We start from the raw sequence: 19,867 nt of genomic DNA on the forward strand, positions 1-19,867 counted from the left end.
GAAGGACAGAAGGACAGAAGGAACTGTCAAAACAGACGGGGTCAATTTGACCCGGGAGGATGACAGGAAGGTTTTAAAGATGGTGGTGGAACAAGGAGCGCTCCCTATGTAGATATAAAAGCCCAGTGATTTTTATACACTAATTAAAACATACTTGTGAATTATTATATTCCATTATTATTAAGGCTGCTAAAATCTCTACACTGCGCCTTTAAATGTTACACAGTTATAAAAGCAAGAAAATAAAATGTGCTAAAGTTGTCAGAGAGTTTATTTAAATCATAAACTATTCAATAAGTGTAAACAAGACTATAAATCTGATCCGGCCTTCAGTGCTTCACAGTTTTCATTAGGCGGTGATATAAACACATTCTGGAGCAGCCCAAATAATTTTATTTACATAATAAATATTGAACAAGTGCTGTAGCTTTTTGACAGGAATGCTGATTTCACTGCCTCGCTCACTGACCCACTAATTCATTGTGAGATCACTGTTGGGAAGTTTTAACAATTTGACAACATTGCCTCCCACTCCCATGACCCCTTATCCCCTAGCTGCTGCCCCCCCCCCCCCCCCACACCCACCCACACCCACACACACACACACACACACACACACACACACACACACTTTGTCCTGAGCCCCTTCGTTTTTCTAAGCATCGGCATGACATCATCCCTCTGGATTGGAAATGGGGTCTGGTGGGGGAGGGGAAGGAGGATGAGGAGAAGGGGAGAAGGGGAGAGGGGGAGAGGGGTGGCCTGGTCTGTTTTGGAGCCAGACAGACATGTTTAGGTTTGAAATGAGCTGAGCTGGATCAGTTACAGAAAAAGAGAGAGGGACAGAGAGAGAGAGAGAGAGAGAGAGAGAGAGAGAGAGAGAGGGAGAGAGAGGAGAGGAAAGCAACTTCAAAGAATGGGTGAAAGAGACTTTAACGTCATTTTTTTTTTTGCCTCTGTGCCTCTTTAGAAAATTACAGAAGGATAGACGCAATATGTACTGCAATGAAGAGGGAACATAAAAATGAAATATGGCATTAAAAAAAAAAAAGTCAGATAGAGGTCAGAAGTAGAAAAAAAGCCAACCCGCCTCACTTTTATTCCTTCTATCCCATTATTTCCTTATCTTTGTCCCTGCATCTGTAAGCCTGCCTCGTGATCCTGGTCTCCGTGACGATCTGCCATCTCGCCCTTCTCTCTCTCTCTCTCTCTCTGTGTTCGACTGTTATTTTCTGTTCTTTTCTCTATTCCCAACAATATCCCCCCTGCTAGCCTCTCTTCGTGGCTCTCCTATAAATACTCCCTCTGCCCCCAGACGGAGTGACAGACCATTTCTCCATGCTCTACATACCCTGCAGACAGTAGCTATTATACATCCTGCCCCTGCTATTACTTTTTTTTTTTTTTGTTACACCCAGACTGCCACCAGTCTGTCTGCACCTCGGTTGGCAGTTCACAGCTTTGAATGTGGAGTAAAATGGGGGTGAACAGTGTGTGAATAACATGATTAACACCTGCACTTTGGGTTTGATCTATTAACGACTAGTAATGTCTTGAATTTCAAGGAAGAATATTGACTTGATAATGACGCTAGAAATTAAAATCAATGGGATAACCAAAATTATTTCAACTCATACTGAGAGTGATATGAACATCTGCATTCAATTTCATAGCAAATCCATCAACTTTTATTCATAAATTAACTTGTTTATATACAAAATTGCTTTCAAATTGTAATTAATTGTAATAAATTATCTCCATTACTCAAATATTGTGCACCAGGTCAATCATTTTATAAAACATAAGTTTGTCTTTCTGTAGCTGTTTCTTATTTATGCATTTTTATTTTACAAACCATCATTATTACTCTTAATAATAATCTGTATTCCTCTAGTCAAGTTGCTCCAGCTTGCTACTGTATGGCATATCAATTTAAAACTCAATTTCCAGGTTTCCAGGATTGTCGTCCAAAATGAGGCACCTTGCTCGGTTGTTTATTTAATGCAGGAATGAGTTAATTTGCTCTTTAATTTTGGTTATATCAGGTAAAGAAATACATATTAATAGTCTCTTTTAACCACGTAGAATCAGCTTTATTGACTAAGTATGTTTGGATACAGTACAGGAAAGAAAATAGACTCTAGTTTCCTCATTTAAAGTATCAGTGTAAACATACTGTAAGCAGAAGTGCTGTAATACCTGTAAATGTACTCACTAACATACATTTACTGTAACAGTGCACCAGACAAAATACATAAAAGCTTTACGCTCTTTGTCTGCTCTGGCTCTACTTCTCTAGAGAAGCCTATTTAGATTTTCACAGCTCTCTCTCTCTCCCTCTCTCTCTCTCTCCTCTCATCTTTCCCTCCCTCTCTCAACACCTCTTTATCTTCTCTGTCTGTTTGTTCTTTGCCACACATTAATTTGGCCTGCTCTCATTAAGAGACCGACTAGGGGGAAGAAGAGACCCAGAAAAAGACAGAGGAGGGGGGGATCGGTGGAGGGGAGAGGGGGTGAAGCAGACGAGCAGACAGATTAGTAGGGCAAGAGAGATGTAAGGCCAATGAAGATGTTTCACCAAAATATCCAAATAATTAAATTAAAGGAGATGAAAAAATAAACCATAGAAGGAAAAAAAAAAAAAAAGAAAATGAAGAGAAACGGATGGGAGAAAAAAACGTTCTTTGATCCGCCCACACGTCTTAACAACAGCGGAGTCAATCACTCTCTGGAGGACAAGCAGGACTCCTACTAAATTTTTCAAATGCATGAAAATGATTAGCGCTTATATCACATGACTCATCAATCACTTTCAAAAAACAGCATAACCTTCTCGGAGCATCTCGGCCGCTGCAGATGGGAGACAGTGGTTAAGTGTGAGCTAGGGGTTGGGTGCATACTTCTCCAGGGCTCTCACATACTTACACAGTTTTCTAAAGTGGACAGGATATTACATCACGGCAAGAAAATGTGCTCTTTAATGATAGTAGTCGGACTGAAAGAGTGGTCTGTACCCCGTGAAACGAGCGGTGGAGTAAAGTAGTAAAATACAATGGTGGTGCCAGCAAAGCACATTCCTGAGGTTAGCTCCAACACTATTCAAAGACAGTAAAGAAGAATTATGCTTTAAAAAAAAAAAAAGGCAGAGATGTGCTACAGTAAGAGGTCTTAATTCTGAATATCACAAGAAGGAAGCAAAGCACTGTGATGAATTAATCACTGTGATCATGCTCATTTTTCTTCTTCTTCTTTCTTTGATCCGACTAAATATGAGAATAAACATATTCATAATATGATAAAATTAAATGTCCTGGTGTTGGATCCATTAAGATCTTTCCTTTTATTTGCTGTTGTGCAAAAAAAAAAGGAAAAAAAAGGAAATCTTTGTATCCAGTATTTATTTACCTGTTGTTTAAACCAGGGCATAAACGTACTTTTCTCTTGTTTAAATCTTTATAAATTGAACATTTTGGGGGATTTTGGATTTCAGCAAACAATATGAAGGCATTGCACTGGGCTCTGGGAAACTGTGACGGACATTTTTCACAATTTTATGATATTTCGTAGACCAAACATTCATTTTTCCCATGAATTGAAATGAATCATTAACCAGTTGCAGCCCAAGATTAAAACATATGTACTTTCCAGGGTAAATATAACTCCTTTATTTACTATTCTTTTATCTGTATCATACTGCTAATAGATAATAATACAATGGCCTAATTTGATTTCATCATTTTTTTGGCCTCGTGTTTTTTTTCTTACAGCAGGAATGTGTTCTCATACGCCATCTCTGAGGTAACAGAAACAACAACAGCAGAGAAGCAGTGCTGACATTTTACATGTTTTTACTAAGTGTTGTGTTAACCGTAGCAGAGGGAAGAGAAGTGGAGGGGGGAAAAAAAAGGAGCGTCATTTGGTATCAAATTTAGACCAACGTCCATTATCTCAGGCTAACATGTTCAAAAGCATTACCCGGCATGAAGAGGGATAAGTATGATATATCTGTGTGAATGTGAGAGAGGTAAAAAGAGAGGAGAGTGTGTGCAGAGAAGTGTATCTGAGGGAAATGTTGAGTGAACACTGAAAGAACATTGTAACTTTCCTTAAAAAAAAGGGGGAAAAAAAGAAGCTGCGTGATTCAACAGCGTGTCAGGCATTTTAAAGAGATGTGTGACTCAAGTAATCACCATCACCGAATCCTGACACACCACAGGAGTCCCTCTCTCTATTTCTCTCTCTATTTCTCCCTCTCTCTCTCTCTCTCTCCCCCCCCCCCTCTCTCTCTCACACACACACACACACACTCACAAACCCTTACTTCATGGTTGCTACGAGTATGAACAAAGAGAAAAGGACAGATGCAGACCTCCCTCAGAGCCTCCGCAAATATTGAACGTCACTATTCATGACGCACACACACACACAAAGTGCAAAGAGACTGTGAGCATAAACAAGTGCAACCTTTTCACCCTGAATTCAGTGAGATTCGCTCATGCTTTTAGCCTCACAATCAATCAGAAGTTATTACTGTCAACAGCAATGACAAATACTCGTACACACTAGCCAAGAAAACCTCAAACCAAACCAGCTTTCAATCAGATTCTTCAAAACATCCTCAACACATACAGCGATGTGCATCTTCTTCCTGACTGACACACCTGCACATACACACTAACACACACCTGCACAAACACACTAACACACACTCTCACTACACACGAGCACACACTCTCTCACACGCTGAACGAGAAGAAGTCCATCCTACCTTGAACTCCTGCAGCTGCTGCTTGATGATCTCCACCTCTGTGCCGACCATGCCCTGTGCGTTCAGCCCCTCTTCCGCCCTTCCCAGCATGCCTTGCAGCTCGGCCACCTGCCTGTAGAACTCTCGAACCCTCTCTGCAGCATCCTCGATCTGGTCCAGCCTGGCCTGGCCTCGTTCACTCAGCTGGAGGAAAAGGAAACAAATGTATCATTAACAGCCACTTCCATAGACTAAATCCTGTCACTAAACAATACCATCTAACTATCGCCACATCATCATCATCATCATCATCATCATCCTTGTCTCTCACCTTTCCGGCCTGGCGGCTCAGAGCCTCTGTCTCCCTCCTGAGAGCCAGGAGGTCGGGGGAGGAGCCCTCTCTGCGAAGCATGGTAGAGCACTCAGATGAATGCCCCTCCAGCTCCGACCTGAGGCTGCCCAGTCGGGACAGGAAGCCCTTGAGGGCGTCTGCTTGAGAGGCTAGGGAGTCTGCGTCACGTCCGACCGGACTGAGGGAGTCCAGTTCATCATCGAGGTCGGCGAGGCGTGAGAAGACATCCCGCACGTGAGACTGGACCTCGCCGACGCCCTGCAGCCGAGACTCCAGGGAGGAGCAGCACTGTTCGATCTGATGGGGGTAAAGAATGTAGAGAAGTCAACAACGAGGTATTAAAACAAGCATCACATATAACACACCTGTTTGAGGCAATTTTGTGCTCGAAATCAGATCCTTTGTATTCAGGAGAAGAACATTTGATTGAGCATTGATTCATTTTTCAGGAGGCATCAGGATGTTCTATTTAAACCCATTTATGGAGTCCAGTCACAAAATGGTTAACTAGAGCAGAAATGTACTATGAAAGAGTTTGGATATTCATGCTATACAGAAATATTATTAATCATACAAGGAGGAGCCCTCGTGGGTGGGGATATTTTTCTGTGTGAAAACTGGCTAAATTAGTGTAACAAGCAGAGCACAAACCGAATGAAACCAAACCAGAAAATGATGCAACACCACAGAAAGTAAAAATAGAGTTGGTCTGTGTAGGTGCAAGAAAGACACGCTGAAGCATTATCTAAGAGTAGGTTCATCTGATATAAAGGATATGTTATGCTTCCTGTTTCCATCATCATCTCCGACAGAGTGATTCTTTTTCTAAGCAATGATGACACTAAATCAATATATTAAAAGGAGAAATAAAATACATAAAAATAACAGTGTATTCCTCCAGTGGCTTTAATACATGTTTCAGAGTGTCTGTGATAGCTGTAACCTTAAATGGAGTAGGTGGAAACTGGATTGCAGAAACTAGATGCTGAATTCTTGAAGCTCTGGTTTACATTTCAAACAATGATGAAGTGTCGAATGTCTACAATGACCATATATGACTAAGGTAAGTCAAATGAGCCAAACTCTTCGGACAGCTATAGTTGTTCTGCTCTCTGTCAGCGCACTGACACTTGTCTGCTAAACACCTACACACACACACACACACACACACACACACACACACACACACACACACACACACACACACACACACACACACACACACACACACACACACACACACAGTACGAGCACACTAGATCTGACACCCTCTCACACAGTGACCCTTGGTATAAATAGTTCCTAAGGTTGTACAACATCTTCTCTCTCCAGCCTGCAATTGTTAATTCATAACAGTCCTTTTCGACGCTCTCCTCTGCTCGTGTTCTGCTGCATTTTCCAAAAGAAGGATTCTGCTCTGCTTTAATATGTGGGTCAAATATATTTTGGACGTTCACTAGTTTTTATTGGCAATCTCTGATCAGGTTTTGAGGGGGGGAGGGAAGCCCCAAAAACACCAAATATGAAAGAAAGTTAAGTACTGTGCTAAGTGCTGACACTAAGCTACAAAGAACTACTAACAAACCACTTCCTTTGACTCTCATCATCGCTCTGTACACAGTGTCAGAAACGATACCTCAAAACATGAATATATGCCCCCAAAGAGTGATTACTGTTATTCTTACATTGTACAAGTGCTTTTTACAGATTGTGTGAGGCATGTTTGATATTGGCCCAATAAACACTTTGCAAACCTGGAGCAGATGTTCCAGATGTTCAATAAATAAATTGCTAATCACCTCAGATCCTCACTAGGACACTCTTTCCACTCTGTACTATGAACTAGTTCCTCACCTTGTCAGTAACACCTTCAAACTCTTTCTCTGTGTCCTTGGCGTGCTCCTGAAGCCTCTGTGCCCCCTCAGCGCTGCCTCCCGGTCTCTGGGGTGCGTCCTGCACCAGCCCCTGGGCCAGGTCTCTGAGGTAGACTACCTGAGGCTGCAAGGACCTCAAGCTGTCCTGCTGACTTCTAAGCCGCTCCAAACTTTTGGCGGTACATGCCTGAATGGAAAAGAGGCAGACATGTAAAACTGTGTTTATAGTGACCTCTGTCATTTTCACACTGTCAGTGCTTTGCTTTTTTACTCATTTCCAAGAACAATGAGATTAAAATGACAATAGCAACAATATTTTTTCTTTACCTGAGGTCCTAAAGCCTCCTGGACTTCGATCTGGTGCTTTGCAGCCTCCAGCCTCCTCTCCACAGCTTGTCTACCTTCTTCAAACTCCTTCAGACGACCGGCCAGCTCCTCCAGTTGGGAGGTGCGGTTATGAAGCCTCTCGCCCAGTCCGTCCACCTTACGGTTCAGCTGGGCCTTCTCATCTCGGATCTACAAAAAAAAAGGTTTACAGTACATCAGTCAAGTTTTCTTCATTTACTTTATTTATGACTTTTAAATTGCTACCAACAAAATCCAGGAAATGTCTAAAGGATATTAATGCAATGAAACTAAAAGAAAATCAGTTTTGCAATGAAATACACAGAGAAGCTGGTCTGAGGTACACACCTCTTCCTCCCCGATGCAGCATTGCTCCAGCAGCTGATCAGCTGCAGTGTTAAAGGCCTCCAGAAGGGGTTGGCGTCTCTCCAGGTCCAGTGACAAACCTCGGGATTTTTGTAAGGCTTCATCAAGGGCTGACGAATCCAGTGATGGCTGAATCTCTCCATCCTTCTCTTCACACTCTGCTAACCACGGCACCAGCTCGGCCTTGTGTTGCTGGTAGGTTTCTGCTTTGCTAAGAGTGGCCTTCAGTTTGCCCTCACGCTCTGAGATTCTCTGATTCTGCCCCTCCCAATCTTGCCGCAAGGAGGCCAGACGGGATTGCAGGGCAGAGCGCTCATCTCCGCCTGCTGGGAGGGTGGCAAGCAGCGACGCTCCCTCAGCTTGAATGAGCTCGTAAGAACCTCGCTGACTGGCAATCCCACGCTGGAGCTCATCCGTCTGTGCCAGCAGGGAGCGGATGGCGTCCGGCTGGCAGGGCAGGGAGTCTGTGGATGATTCTCTGGGATCCGCCTGCTTGTCAAGCCAGGAGCGCAACTCCTCAAACATCTGCTGGAACTGCTGGGTGGACGACAGGGCGGCTTGTAGCTGAGACAGACCGTCAGCTAGAGGAGAGCAAAGCAAGGAATTACAAACATAAACATTGTAAATCTATCTTAAACAAAACAGGACAAACAGGACTTCTGGAGATTTTCGTGTATTTATTTCAGTGGATTTGTTAGTATTTATTTTCTTGTAATCAAAACAATATTCTTGTTAAAGGTTAAAAGGGATTAAGTTTGAAAGGAGACACTGTTTGACCTCATCAAAAATGAATACATTAAAATGGACGGTTAACTCTGTGTAGGGAAGCACAACACACTTTAGCAGCAGACTAACAAATATACTGCTGCTTTGCACAATAGATATTAATAGTTATCGGTAAAATAACATCAAACACATAAGCTCCACAAACCTGCACGCTCCTCTAAACTCTTCAGAGGCCCGCTGACGCTCTCCAGTCGTTTACTGAGCTCTTCTTTCAGGTAGGGTTCAGCCACGATGGCGCTCAGTTCCTGGCAGAGCCTCTCAGCCTCCGCCAGCTCAGTCCGCTGTCTCTCCAGCTCTGAACGGATCTCTCCGGTTTCCTGCAGGCGGCGTTTTAATGCCTCGGGCTGTGCGCTCAGTGAGGCCTGAGCATCAAGCCTCTCACCCAGAGCTGAAACACTTGAGGAGAGCTCTTTGAGCAAAGCCTGAACAGAAGAGGAGCAGAGTTACAATATTTAACTGGTATCATGACTATCATAGAAACTATACAACCATAACTCTAACTAGACTTACCTGATACCGTTCGCTGGTTCCTTGGGCCTGGTCGATGTGGTTTGACCTCTGGGACAGTCTGTTTGTTAGGTCCTCCCACTGCTGGGAGATGGAGCCCAGCTCAGCCTTGACCTCCGACAGGTCTTTAGCGTCCTGGGCGGAGTCACCAGTCTGGGAGAGGATGCCCCCGGCGGACTGGGTCAGCTGGTCAAACTGTGGTCTGCGGGTCTCGAACTCACGCAGCATGAACTGGAAGAAAGAGGAAGAGTGCAGTTGTGAGTTTAAGAAAAATATGTGAAAGCCTGCAGTAACTATGGATTAATAGTTAAAATAAGACATTTTACTTCTTTATTCCTTCCTTTGTAAGTTGGTACTCTGTAAATCTTTTAAAACACATTCTTCACTTTATCAACAACCTGCCTTCAAGACTGAAATCGATTCAAACAATGAGAGATTGGTTTCTAATCAAGTCATCAAACCACTGAAATGTGTCATCATTATAGTTTTCTATTATTGATTTCTCTGCATTTATTAACTCTTTATCAGTATACAGTTTATGTGCCTGCTGTCAGCTTCATACCTGTACTTGTTGTTTCTGTGTGTTGAGCATGTTGGGGTCGATGCTCAGCGGTCCCAGCACGCTCATCATTAGCTCCTTCTCTCTCAGCCACGGGCCCAGCTGATTGGCCGCTGAGGCAAAACTGCCCAACCTATCGGCACACGTCTCCAATTCAGTCTGCCTCTGGGCTGCGGTCTGATTGGCTGTCTGCCAGCGGGAGTCTGGAGAAACAACGAATTATGGCAGGAGTGAGAGAACATAATAAAAAGTAGCGAACAATATGGAAAATGTTTATAAAAATGTAAATATGCTGAGGTTTTTCCGTCTAGGGGATGTCTCTTTAGGGGATGATTTTTTATTCTTATTCGGTTGCACAACAAAGATTATTCTCAATTACATCAGTAAGGTTTATGTCTTCTTAAAATAAACCTAATACAATGTGACACTGACAAAACAATAAGACATTTTCCTTGTTCTGTTCCTCCTCCTACTTCTCCTGTCTCCTTCTTCTTCTCTGACTCATGTTCTGGGCATCTAGCAGCGTGTGTTAGTGTACATGCACTCAGTCCACAATGCTTTGAAAAAGGCATTATGAAATATGAAATATGAAACATAAAGGCCCCCTTCTTGGATATCACCTTAAATATTTCTGTCTCTGTTACCTCATAGGAGGCCCTGTTAAAAATATCTAGAACACGGGTGAACAAATAGCTTTGACAGGAACACTTCCCACTCTCTCCCTGGATAATATTGATCTTAGTTTCTTATCATTTCTTTGAAATAATATTATAAATTCAGGAGGCGTGATGCCACATTGCCAGATCTTTTCAAAGCAGTGCCTACTTCTGCAGCCTTTTAACAGAATATTCAGAAAAAAAGCCCAACAGACAGACGTGAGGTAACACAAACTGAGTAACTGTCCTCTGGGAAAAGGATGACTCTTTGTGCTACAATCCTTAGGCAATGTCCTTGCTCTGTGTCTCCTGTACATGTTACCGCCATGTGATTGCCTCAGGCTCTGACACAATATATACTTTCTTCATCATGGCTCTACCTCGAAAGCCTCTATTTAATATAAACTCTATACTTGTCAAGTACTCTACAATTTCTCTATACCGTCGACCATCCACCTGGAGTACAGTATCTCTAGCAGCTGTCATCTCCTGACCATGAAATCACAAATGTCTCTAATAACATTTTTTCCATCCATTGTTCCACTTCACAGTTTTAGCCCCTGGGCATCTGTGTTAGGTGAATTGTAAGTGAAATTGGCTGTCACATCATCTTGTCATATGTCCTACCGATCTCCTGCAGCTGTTGTCTCCAGGTGTCTGCCTCGGGAGAGTCGGGGTTGTCAGCAATCAGCTTCCTCAGTGTGCTTTTCAGCTCGTCTACCTTCCCAGAGTGCTCGGTCAGCTCCGAGAGCAGCGCCTGAAGTAGGGAGGAAATGAGAGAATGACATGACTTCTGTAGCTATTCGGTAAAGAAGCATACAATAAATTAAATATGTCAAAAATGAGGACAGACATAAGCAGATAATATATGATAAGGCCTGTATTATAATGCACACCAGATTGCAAATACTTTTTCTATATGGTGTTCTCAGCTCACTAGGAAAAGGGGTCACAGACTATAATAAATAGGTGAATCCAGTCCTTACCTTGTTCTCCTGGGCCTGGGCTCGTATCGCCTCTGGTTTAGAGGGGGAGGCGGTCTGTCCCTGTTTCAGGCTGTGTTCCCTGTCCGCCAGCCAGCTCTTCAGCTCCTCTGTGCCCTGCCTGGCCTTCTGCCTCAGCTCCAGTGAGGCCTGCTGGCGGTCAAGTCGCTCCTTCAACTCATTACCAAGCGTGTCATATCGACCGTTCACATCAGATACAGCCACTTGAAGCTCTGTTAGGTCTGAAGACACAAAGACAGAAAGGGAGAACGTTGCTGAGCATGAAGCAGAATGGAAGATCTGATCTAGTATAAACTAGGAGAGCAGGATTTTAAGAACTACAGTTTTGAAGTACAATAAAGAGCAGATTCAACTGGAGCAAACCAGGGTAGACTAGATAAGAGTCCTGTAGATCTGGATGTTGCAAACATATTATATTATATGAATCTGAACACATTTTTACTGACAGATGTACTGCATGGACAGAAGCTTGACAAAGACAAGACAGTAAAGGACACAAGGAAACATTAAAACAGCAGACAGCGCTCTTATCTTATGCTGTTATCTCTTACTTACAAAACAATAAAACAACAATACAGCTGGAGCACATCAATTAAATGGTGGTAGAAGTTTATCTTGGACACAAATCTTCAGGGAGGTATAAGATAAGGAAGAGAGAGTGGGAGCTAGAGTAGGGAGCTCACCTTTACAGGTGTGAATGCCATTGACACTGCTGGGACCTGCTGAGCCATTGATTTGAGGAGCACCTGGGAGAAAGACATACACCTGACTGAGACTGCAGCACTACAACACACTCATGCAAGCATGGTCATACAGACAAAAACAGGACCAGTGATGCACAAAAGGGCAAAAACAATGAACACATTTTAATCTTTAAACAGTTATTAGAAAGAAGTGCCAGCTTAACACTTCAAACTCAAAATAATGAACTCAGCAGGATAATCTGGGACTTTGGACAAAAGCCGTGGAAACAGACAACAGCTGTGGGAAAGACATGGAGGATGCCCATAGTCTTTACATAAAGAAATTGAATGGGTGTATTAATAACAAACATACACATGAGCATCTTTTTGAACAATATGTACATTTTGAACTCTCAGTATGCTTTCCATCTAGTATCATATGTTTATTTTCTGACATTTTTATATTATCAGAATGTTACTTTTAACTTCCTAAAGCCTTTCACAAGTCATAGTGGTTATATTTAGAAAATTATCAATTTAAGCACTACCAAGCATGCACTTAAATAAACAAGACACTTCTATTATAGTGATGTCCAATGTCATTAAGTTGGACCACATTGATTGATCCCCATTGATATTCATGGGATTGTGGTTTGTGTTATTTAACTGTAAGATCTTCTTCTTTTTCATCTTCAAAATCGTAACCAGACTGTTTTAGATGTTTGCAGCAAATCCTAATTTTTGTGACATTGTATAAAATCTCCCCTCACAGCTTACCTCGGGGGTTCTTACACATTTTGCATTTCAACATCTCCAGACTCAGATTTCCAGACTACACACAGTAGATATTTTAAACTATATTTGACATCTAAGGACAAATAGCTAGATGTTTATTATGTAAGTAAAACGCTGGGTGGGTTTGTTACTTTGTTGTGGTCGGTCTTGGTTTCACATTGGTTTGGACCAAAAAAAATGTTGTGTTGTGGTGTTTTATATTTTAGAAAACCAAAAAGAGGCAATAGTCTCAAATCACAAATAGTTTTCCATACTCACTTTTCTTTTTTTCCATTCTTATCCTGACATAGAAATAACTCAAATCAAATCCCATACTTTTCAGCACTGCGTAGGAACTCTGTTAGCTGCATCAGAGTAAACCACCATGAAAGCTCTTTATAAATGCTAATGTATTGCATTCTTTGTTGCCCCCTTTAGAGCCTTCTTTCCTGCTCCCCTGTTTTCATGATTTGTTTTTCATGTCTGTGTTTCCTTCCAGGTCAAATCATTTTTATAACCCCCCTGTTGACTTCTTTCCTCCCACCGACATCATCTGTAAATCTCGCCCTGCATCACTTACAGAAATGCTCTCATGTGGAAAATAAGTTATTTAAACAGAAGGAGTGTGGGAGATTTGTTATGTTTGGCCCTGTTTTCCATCCCCGCTCTTCCTCACACAGGTCTTACCAGTTTTGGTTTTCGGAGCGGTGATTTCGATGATGATGGACTCCAGCTCTGAGCCACTCTTGTTCAGCTCCTGAACCCTGGATCCCTGTGACTCCCAGTCATTCAACAAGTCCTGAAGGCATAATGGATTTTACATCAGGTCATTAACCTTTAACAGTACATGATATAGTGACTGGATTCAAACAGCATGTTCCCTAAATGTTTTCCTTCCTTCCTTCCTGTTTGTGTAAAAGCGATGGATGCAGGGTTTACTGATGCCTCACTTTTTGTTGATACATTATTCAACACACACCTTGAGCTGCTGGACTCTTCTCTGTAGGCCTTCGTTGTTCAGGCTGACCTCTTTGGAGGGCAGCTGGTCCTGTGCCGTCTGGAGCCACCTGTGGATGGAGCCAGAGAGGCTGCGGAACTGGAGCAGCTGCTGCTCGCAGGCCTGAACGGCAGCAAACCTGTGTGAGGAAATTAAAAAAGAAGAGGAGAAGGAACGGGAGAGAAAAGAGGAAAGACAACAGGATGGCACGAAGAGGAGTGGCAGAGGGTTAGAAGCAGTGATGTAGAGGATGAAGAGGAGGGGGAGGTTGCAAAAGAGGAGAATAAAGATGGAAATGTGGAAAGGAAAAAATGAAAAGAAGGAGAGAAGAGAAAATTAATGTTAAATCATACTTTATGATTTCATACATATGATTTCTCTTAAACCTGCAGTGTGGAGCTTTTAAATATAAATAAATGGGCTAACTTCTGGTTAGCCATGTGCTAACTTTAATGAGGGGAAAATGTAATTATATGGCTCTTCTAGACTTTCCAAATGTTATCAGACTGAATGGATCAAATTCTGAGAGTGAAATGAGTCATTTTGCGGTAATTGTGTGACGCTCAAAACTATTTATCCACCATTCTATATTCATAACAGCAGTAAGGTCACACCAGAGCCTCGGACATGTTGACAGCATTTTTGTCATTTCTATCACAGCCAGAAGGGGGAGACAAAAGTCCTTCACTCCATCTTTATGCTGTTTTAACATTGAAGTCTTTTAAAAAAACAGAGAGAAAATGGAACTCCACTCAAAGGACTATTAACAAGGAGCGTTGAAGGTCCACACTGGCCTTGGGGCAGCATTAACGCTGCACTGACCTCCCTTTTCTTTGTATGTGAACTGTCGAGCCGTACGGCTGGCAAAGTGCTGACTGCCTGTAGACAAAACAGCTCTGAGAAGTTGTCTGGCATGAAGCAGTATCATTATCATGCTGCTATTTTTTCCACCTCAGGATTGGAGGCTGGGAGTTATCTAAAGGGGCTGTTTATAGGACGGACAATGAACCATGTCCACCCTGCTTATATTAGCACCCGGGGCCTGCTCATCATCTCACAGTGGCCACACAGATACAGTACACTTACACTTTACAGTCGTGGCTAACCAACTGCTGTGACACATCATACAACACAGTAAATAATCCCCTACATCATGTACAGTATGTAAGACGACTGCTCCCACCCACAGCAGACTCAAGTGACAACTGATTTGTGTTTTACTAATAAAAAACACTGTATATCTCTTCATACATGACCAAGCTTTAAATCATGCCCATAAGACAGCCATTATTGGTTGTTTATATGTAACTGGCTCACCACACTCCCAATAAATCTAAACCAGACTGATGGTATTTATAAATTCCCAACCCCCTGTCGACAGGCTTCAAGTGAGGCAGCTCACTGATGAGACGTCAGACAGGGTAGGCATAGCAACTGGTGCTGTATGAAGACTACAAATTTAGAAAACAAATTTTGGAAATGCCAGGAGCAAAGTCTGTTCTGCCGAGCCAGTCGCAATGTTATAGAAAGAGGGCCTATCCTATCTAATCAAATCTTAATTTCTGCTAATTTTGACTCTGTCTGTCTGTGAAAGTTAACTAATGTCTAAAAAGAATTGACATATCTGTCATATTTCAACAAGTGAACCAAATATAAGACAACATAAAGAGTTTCAGCTTTGTATCTGGCGCCCCCTGGTGGTTGCATTACACAATTGCATATATAAAACTTTCATAAACAGAAATATTTCCTACTAAATCAACCACATAAGAGCCTTGAAAATGTATTTGCTCCATGCTTTGCTGTTAAACACGACAAAAATGCATGATTCAAAGACACACTTCCTAATTATTATCTGTTAACATCTTTACCTTTGGTTGACATTTGACTCCAGTTGGGTGAACTCGTCAGATACTCCTTTGACATTATCCAGTAAGCTGTGTGTGTTATTGAAAGCTTTAGACTGGCTGAGCTCAGTGCCGAGGTTGCAGAAGGACTTAAGCTGGCCGGCTTCCTGCTCCAGCTCAGACCGGACCTCCTGAAAAGAGACAAAGGATCAAAGTGTTAGATAGACCTGCAGCATCACCAATAATATCATTGATAGTAACTGAAATAGTTGTCTGCTGCATCTATTGATCAACAGACAACCACGAAACATTATGATTGCTGTCTTTTAAAATTTCTGGTGAAAAGCAACCAAGAAATAAACACTTTTCCAGACGTTTGAATGTATGCTGCTCCCAGTAATGTTTTATGAGATCCTGGAATATCAAATGCAGATGACTAAAATGTGACAACCTATTTCTATAAATCTGACACTTCTGCTGACCTCAATGGTCTGCTTGTAGTCTTCCACGCTGCGGTCTGGCTGGCCGACAGGGCTCAGAGCCTTCAGCTGGCTCTGGGTGAAGACCTGGAGGTCCGTCCCCAGACGTTCGTAGCTCTCCAGCTTAGGCAACAGCCCTTTGAGCTCAGTTTCTCTTTCCGCCTGACTGGCTTGCGCTGCAGCATAGCGTTGAGTCAGTTCGTCTAGTGAGCCCTGGAGGCCAGAGGCTGTGGAGGCGTCTGAACTCTGAAGAAGTTTGGAAACAGAGTCCCGAGTTGCCTCCACGCTGCCCTGCCTGGAGAGAAGCTCTTGACGAAATTTCTGGGAAAAAAAGAAAGAAAAGAGGCTTTGAATGAGGGCTTTAACAACATTTCAATATGTGGAAATGGCAAAGATGTGTAATGACATGCTGATGAAACCTTTTTTGCCACCTCTGAGTGCACTTTTACCTGATTCTGGGTCAGGGCGTCCTGTACAGCCTGTGCAGTGGGCTCGACCGGTCCTGGTTTCACACTCAGTTTATCCAGCCAGCTCAGCAGACCCTTCAAGCCCTCCTGGACACTGACTGATTGGGCCACAGCTGTCTGCAGCTGCTCCGCCCGCTCAGAGACAGAGGCAGAGAGGGAACCAAACCTCTTCTCTAAACCATCTGAAATTTAAGGACTTATCTCATTACATGGTATTTTTACATCTATCCATTTACATTTATTAAAAGAAGATGGTATAATCTGAATATTAACTTCTTATTTTGACATGTAAATTCAAAAACTGAGAGAAAAGATAAAAATAACATGTCCCTGCGTAGGTGTAGCAGTCTGTGTTCAGGACTTAATGGGACAGATGAAGCAGATTGAGTTACCTGCAGCACACAGGATGTCAACAGCTTTCAGAGAAGGAGATTCATCTGTGCTGACCAAATCTCTGCCTGCTCTCTTCACCTTCTCCAGCTGCACCGAGCGCTCAGCCATCTCATCCTGCAGCAGCTGAGAATAGAGAACAAACTCAGTAAAATGTAATTACTCCATAATTCATGATGCTCAGCATGATGCAGCTGGGGAAAATTACTGCCTGTCTTCTCATGTGTTGTTTATTTAAATGTCACATGTATCTCACCTGTACTTGTCGTAGTGTATTCTGTAGGTTTTGGGGGTCGGTCTCTCCACTGGGCTTGGCTATGCTTTGGTTTTGTTCCTGAGTGCTTAGCCAGGAGTGGAGGGAGACGACCTCATCCTGGTACTGCTGGTATCTTTCCAACAGGCCAGACAAACGACTGTTCAACTCTGTCGACTGCACATGCAAACACAAGAGTTTCAATGTGAGTGTAGTTCCGAATTTTATTAAGCATAATTTACACCAGTTTCCAGAAAACATCCCCACCCCTCACCTTGGTGTGTAGTGTTGTGTATCTGTGGTTGGCATCTTGTAGCTTTTCAGATACAAGCGCCTTAGTGCTCTCCAGAGCCGGGTCTGAACCACCAACTTGCTCCAGAGCTCCTTGAACGGAGTCCAGGACCTTCTGACCGGAGATGGAGACAAACCGCAGATCCGCCTTGTGGCAAATCACATCCTCAGCAAGCTGGGAATGCAGATAGAGTTTGGAGGTCAGTTTGGGACAAATGCATGTGAATATGCGTGTCTGACTAACTTTGATTGTAACATATTTTTCTTTATAAGTGTGAATGGAAAGCATGATTACGACCTGCAGATCACTAGTTCCCAGAATGGCTGGGAAAAATGTGTGCAGGGACAGCTTAAAAACAAACTGCAAATGCCAAATCAAGTGACCTTTTAACAAGAAAAATAAACCGCTTCAAAAGGAGCTTTTCAATGTTCCTAGATTAGAATGTGTGATTGTGTGAGTGTAAGTCAGGCTACGTCAGAGCATATGGATGGATGGAAACTGAGCATGAGATCTCAGTCTTCCATGCATAATTAGAGATTTAAACTGTTTAGCAGCTTGTTCTTACTCTGGACCCAGATACAGTGGGACTATTCAGCTTGTAAACCTTTATTCAAGGACACAGTGTCATTCATGTGAAGTAGCTGAAACCTGCAGGTTACTTTTAGGTGACGGAGTTTACACGTTTTATTAGTTATTATTATTATTATTATTTATTAGTATTTTGTGTACCTTTCTGTGCTCCTCCAGTCTGCCCTTCAGTCCTTGTGCATCAGTTTCTCCTTCCCCTAGGGAACGGAGCTCCTGCTCACTTTGTTCCAGCCAGGCACCCAGATTTCCGTGTTCCTGGAGGAACTTTGTCATCTCATCCTTCAGTGCCTCAGCCTTCCTCAGTCGGTCCTAGAACAGTGATTAGAGATTAGTATCAGTCAGCTAAGTACAACAAAAATACTCTGTTATCAAAAGGAACATCAGATATTGTCACCAGCAGCCCAGTTACGTTGTATTTACATACTGTAGATCACCTGATACCTGATGACCTCATATGATAAGATAACGAATATCTTATCTTATCAGTTCAAATCAGGAACATCAGGGACCCACATATACTGACATATTTACTGTGAAATTACCTGGCAGCTCTGTAGCTTGTCCTGGTGCTGAGCCTGCAGCTGGTCCAGGGCAGCTCGGAGACGCTGTTTCTCTTCAGGAGGAACGGTGGAGTCAGGTTGTTCCAGAAGAGAGCGAGTTGACTGGGTGATCTGGAGTAGCTGTGCTTGCTGAGACTGGAGTTGTTGAAGCTCCGTCTATGACAGAGGTGAAAGGTTATCAGTCATAAGCTGGTTATTTTATGAGATGCACAACACATACATCAGAGGAGCAGATTCTGACCTGCAGCATGTCTGTGTGTGACTTGACAGCGCCCTCTGGCTGCGAGAACGATGCGTCAGTAATATCTTCTCCAGATGTAACTCCTCTACTGGCAGGTTGGTTAAGAGAGGACAAATCATTCAGCAGAGAATCAATTTGGCTTCGTGTCTCCTGGATGTCTTCGACTGCTTTTGCCTGAAGGTAAAAAGGAGGAAAAATTAATGCAAAAAAGCTCCAAGTAAAAAAAATATTAAGATATACTTTAGTGGCATTAATTATGCATATAAAACCACTCTTATCCTCTTACCCTTTGTGTGTTCTGCTGCACAGTCGTGTTGATGGCGGTGTCCAGCTCTGATAGCGACGTGTTTGTTGAATCTGTCAAAGCACTGTACTGCTCCTTCATTCTTGTTAGTGCCACCTGCAGTTTCTCCCTTTCTTCTGGGCTCAGACTTTCTCCTTTCTCTGCCAGGAAATCCTCCACAGAGCGGATGGCCTCAGCTATGCCCTCCTTTTTGGTCTGGAGGTCCTTCTGCACATCCTGGGGAGTAAAATAAAAAGGTCAGAATACATTAAACCATCCAAAGTTAAAAATAGCTCAATAAATTAAATTAGAAATAGAAGAATTGTGAGCTGAAATCAAACAGAGATTTATTTGTAGGTTTTTTGGGTGTTGTTATTATTCAGTAAAAGTGGCCTTGTAAAAGTGTTGTTAAAGTTTCATACCTTCAATTTCCTCTGTTTCTCTTGCAGGACGTTCATATCACCTGACTCTCCTCCAGCTCTCTGATTGGCAAGTAAGCTGGCAGCTCCAGCCAACCACATGTTAAGGCCTTCGAGTTTCTGGGAACACTCTGCTTTCTGTTGTTGGACCACCTGAGAAGATTAGAGAAGGAGAAAAGGAGGAAAAAAAGAGCGAAGACCCGAACAGAAAGAAAATGTGAGTATAAATTGATATTAATATTTATTAATGCAGACATATTGATGATCCAGATCAGATCATTTTGCATTAAAGCACCAATTCTAAAACTTTTCAAACATAAAAGCAGTTTATTTGCCCCTAAACAAAATACTTGTGTAGTGCACACTTTGCCAAGCTTTGAGCAGATTGTGTCCAGAGT

The 19,867-nt window shown here is 42.6% G+C and overlaps 1 protein-coding gene across 6 annotated transcripts in view; it reads right to left on the minus strand.

Annotated features, from left to right (window-relative positions):
* macf1a (microtubule actin crosslinking factor 1a) overlaps nt 1-19,867 on the minus strand; it is a 265,237-nt gene that overhangs the window by 58,541 nt on the left and 186,829 nt on the right. For all 6 annotated transcript variants that reach the window (XM_053334386.1, XM_053334385.1, XM_053334390.1 and 3 more), the window contains 24 exons: nt 19,473-19,622; nt 19,054-19,287; nt 18,768-18,941; nt 18,509-18,682; nt 18,108-18,275; nt 17,361-17,552; nt 17,090-17,263; nt 16,836-16,959; nt 16,426-16,625; nt 15,980-16,297; nt 15,522-15,688; nt 13,633-13,789; nt 13,341-13,452; nt 11,880-11,942; nt 11,179-11,417; nt 10,820-10,949; nt 9,540-9,739; nt 8,981-9,208; nt 8,616-8,892; nt 7,667-8,265; nt 7,301-7,489; nt 6,954-7,160; nt 5,079-5,396; nt 4,769-4,951 (listed from right to left, as the gene is read on the minus strand). In XM_053334386.1, coding sequence (XP_053190361.1) covers nt 4,769-4,951; nt 5,079-5,396; nt 6,954-7,160; nt 7,301-7,489; nt 7,667-8,265; nt 8,616-8,892; nt 8,981-9,208; nt 9,540-9,739; nt 10,820-10,949; nt 11,179-11,417; nt 11,880-11,942; nt 13,341-13,452; nt 13,633-13,789; nt 15,522-15,688; nt 15,980-16,297; nt 16,426-16,625; nt 16,836-16,959; nt 17,090-17,263; nt 17,361-17,552; nt 18,108-18,275; nt 18,509-18,682; nt 18,768-18,941; nt 19,054-19,287; nt 19,473-19,622 — 4,977 coding nt within the window. The remainder of the gene's footprint in view (nt 1-4,768; nt 4,952-5,078; nt 5,397-6,953; nt 7,161-7,300; nt 7,490-7,666; nt 8,266-8,615; nt 8,893-8,980; nt 9,209-9,539; nt 9,740-10,819; nt 10,950-11,178; nt 11,418-11,879; nt 11,943-13,340; nt 13,453-13,632; nt 13,790-15,521; nt 15,689-15,979; nt 16,298-16,425; nt 16,626-16,835; nt 16,960-17,089; nt 17,264-17,360; nt 17,553-18,107; nt 18,276-18,508; nt 18,683-18,767; nt 18,942-19,053; nt 19,288-19,472; nt 19,623-19,867) is intronic.

Source organism: Scomber japonicus, chromosome 15, assembly GCF_027409825.1.
Source record: "Scomber japonicus isolate fScoJap1 chromosome 15, fScoJap1.pri, whole genome shotgun sequence".
Lineage (NCBI taxonomy): Eukaryota > Metazoa > Chordata > Actinopteri > Scombriformes > Scombridae > Scomber > Scomber japonicus.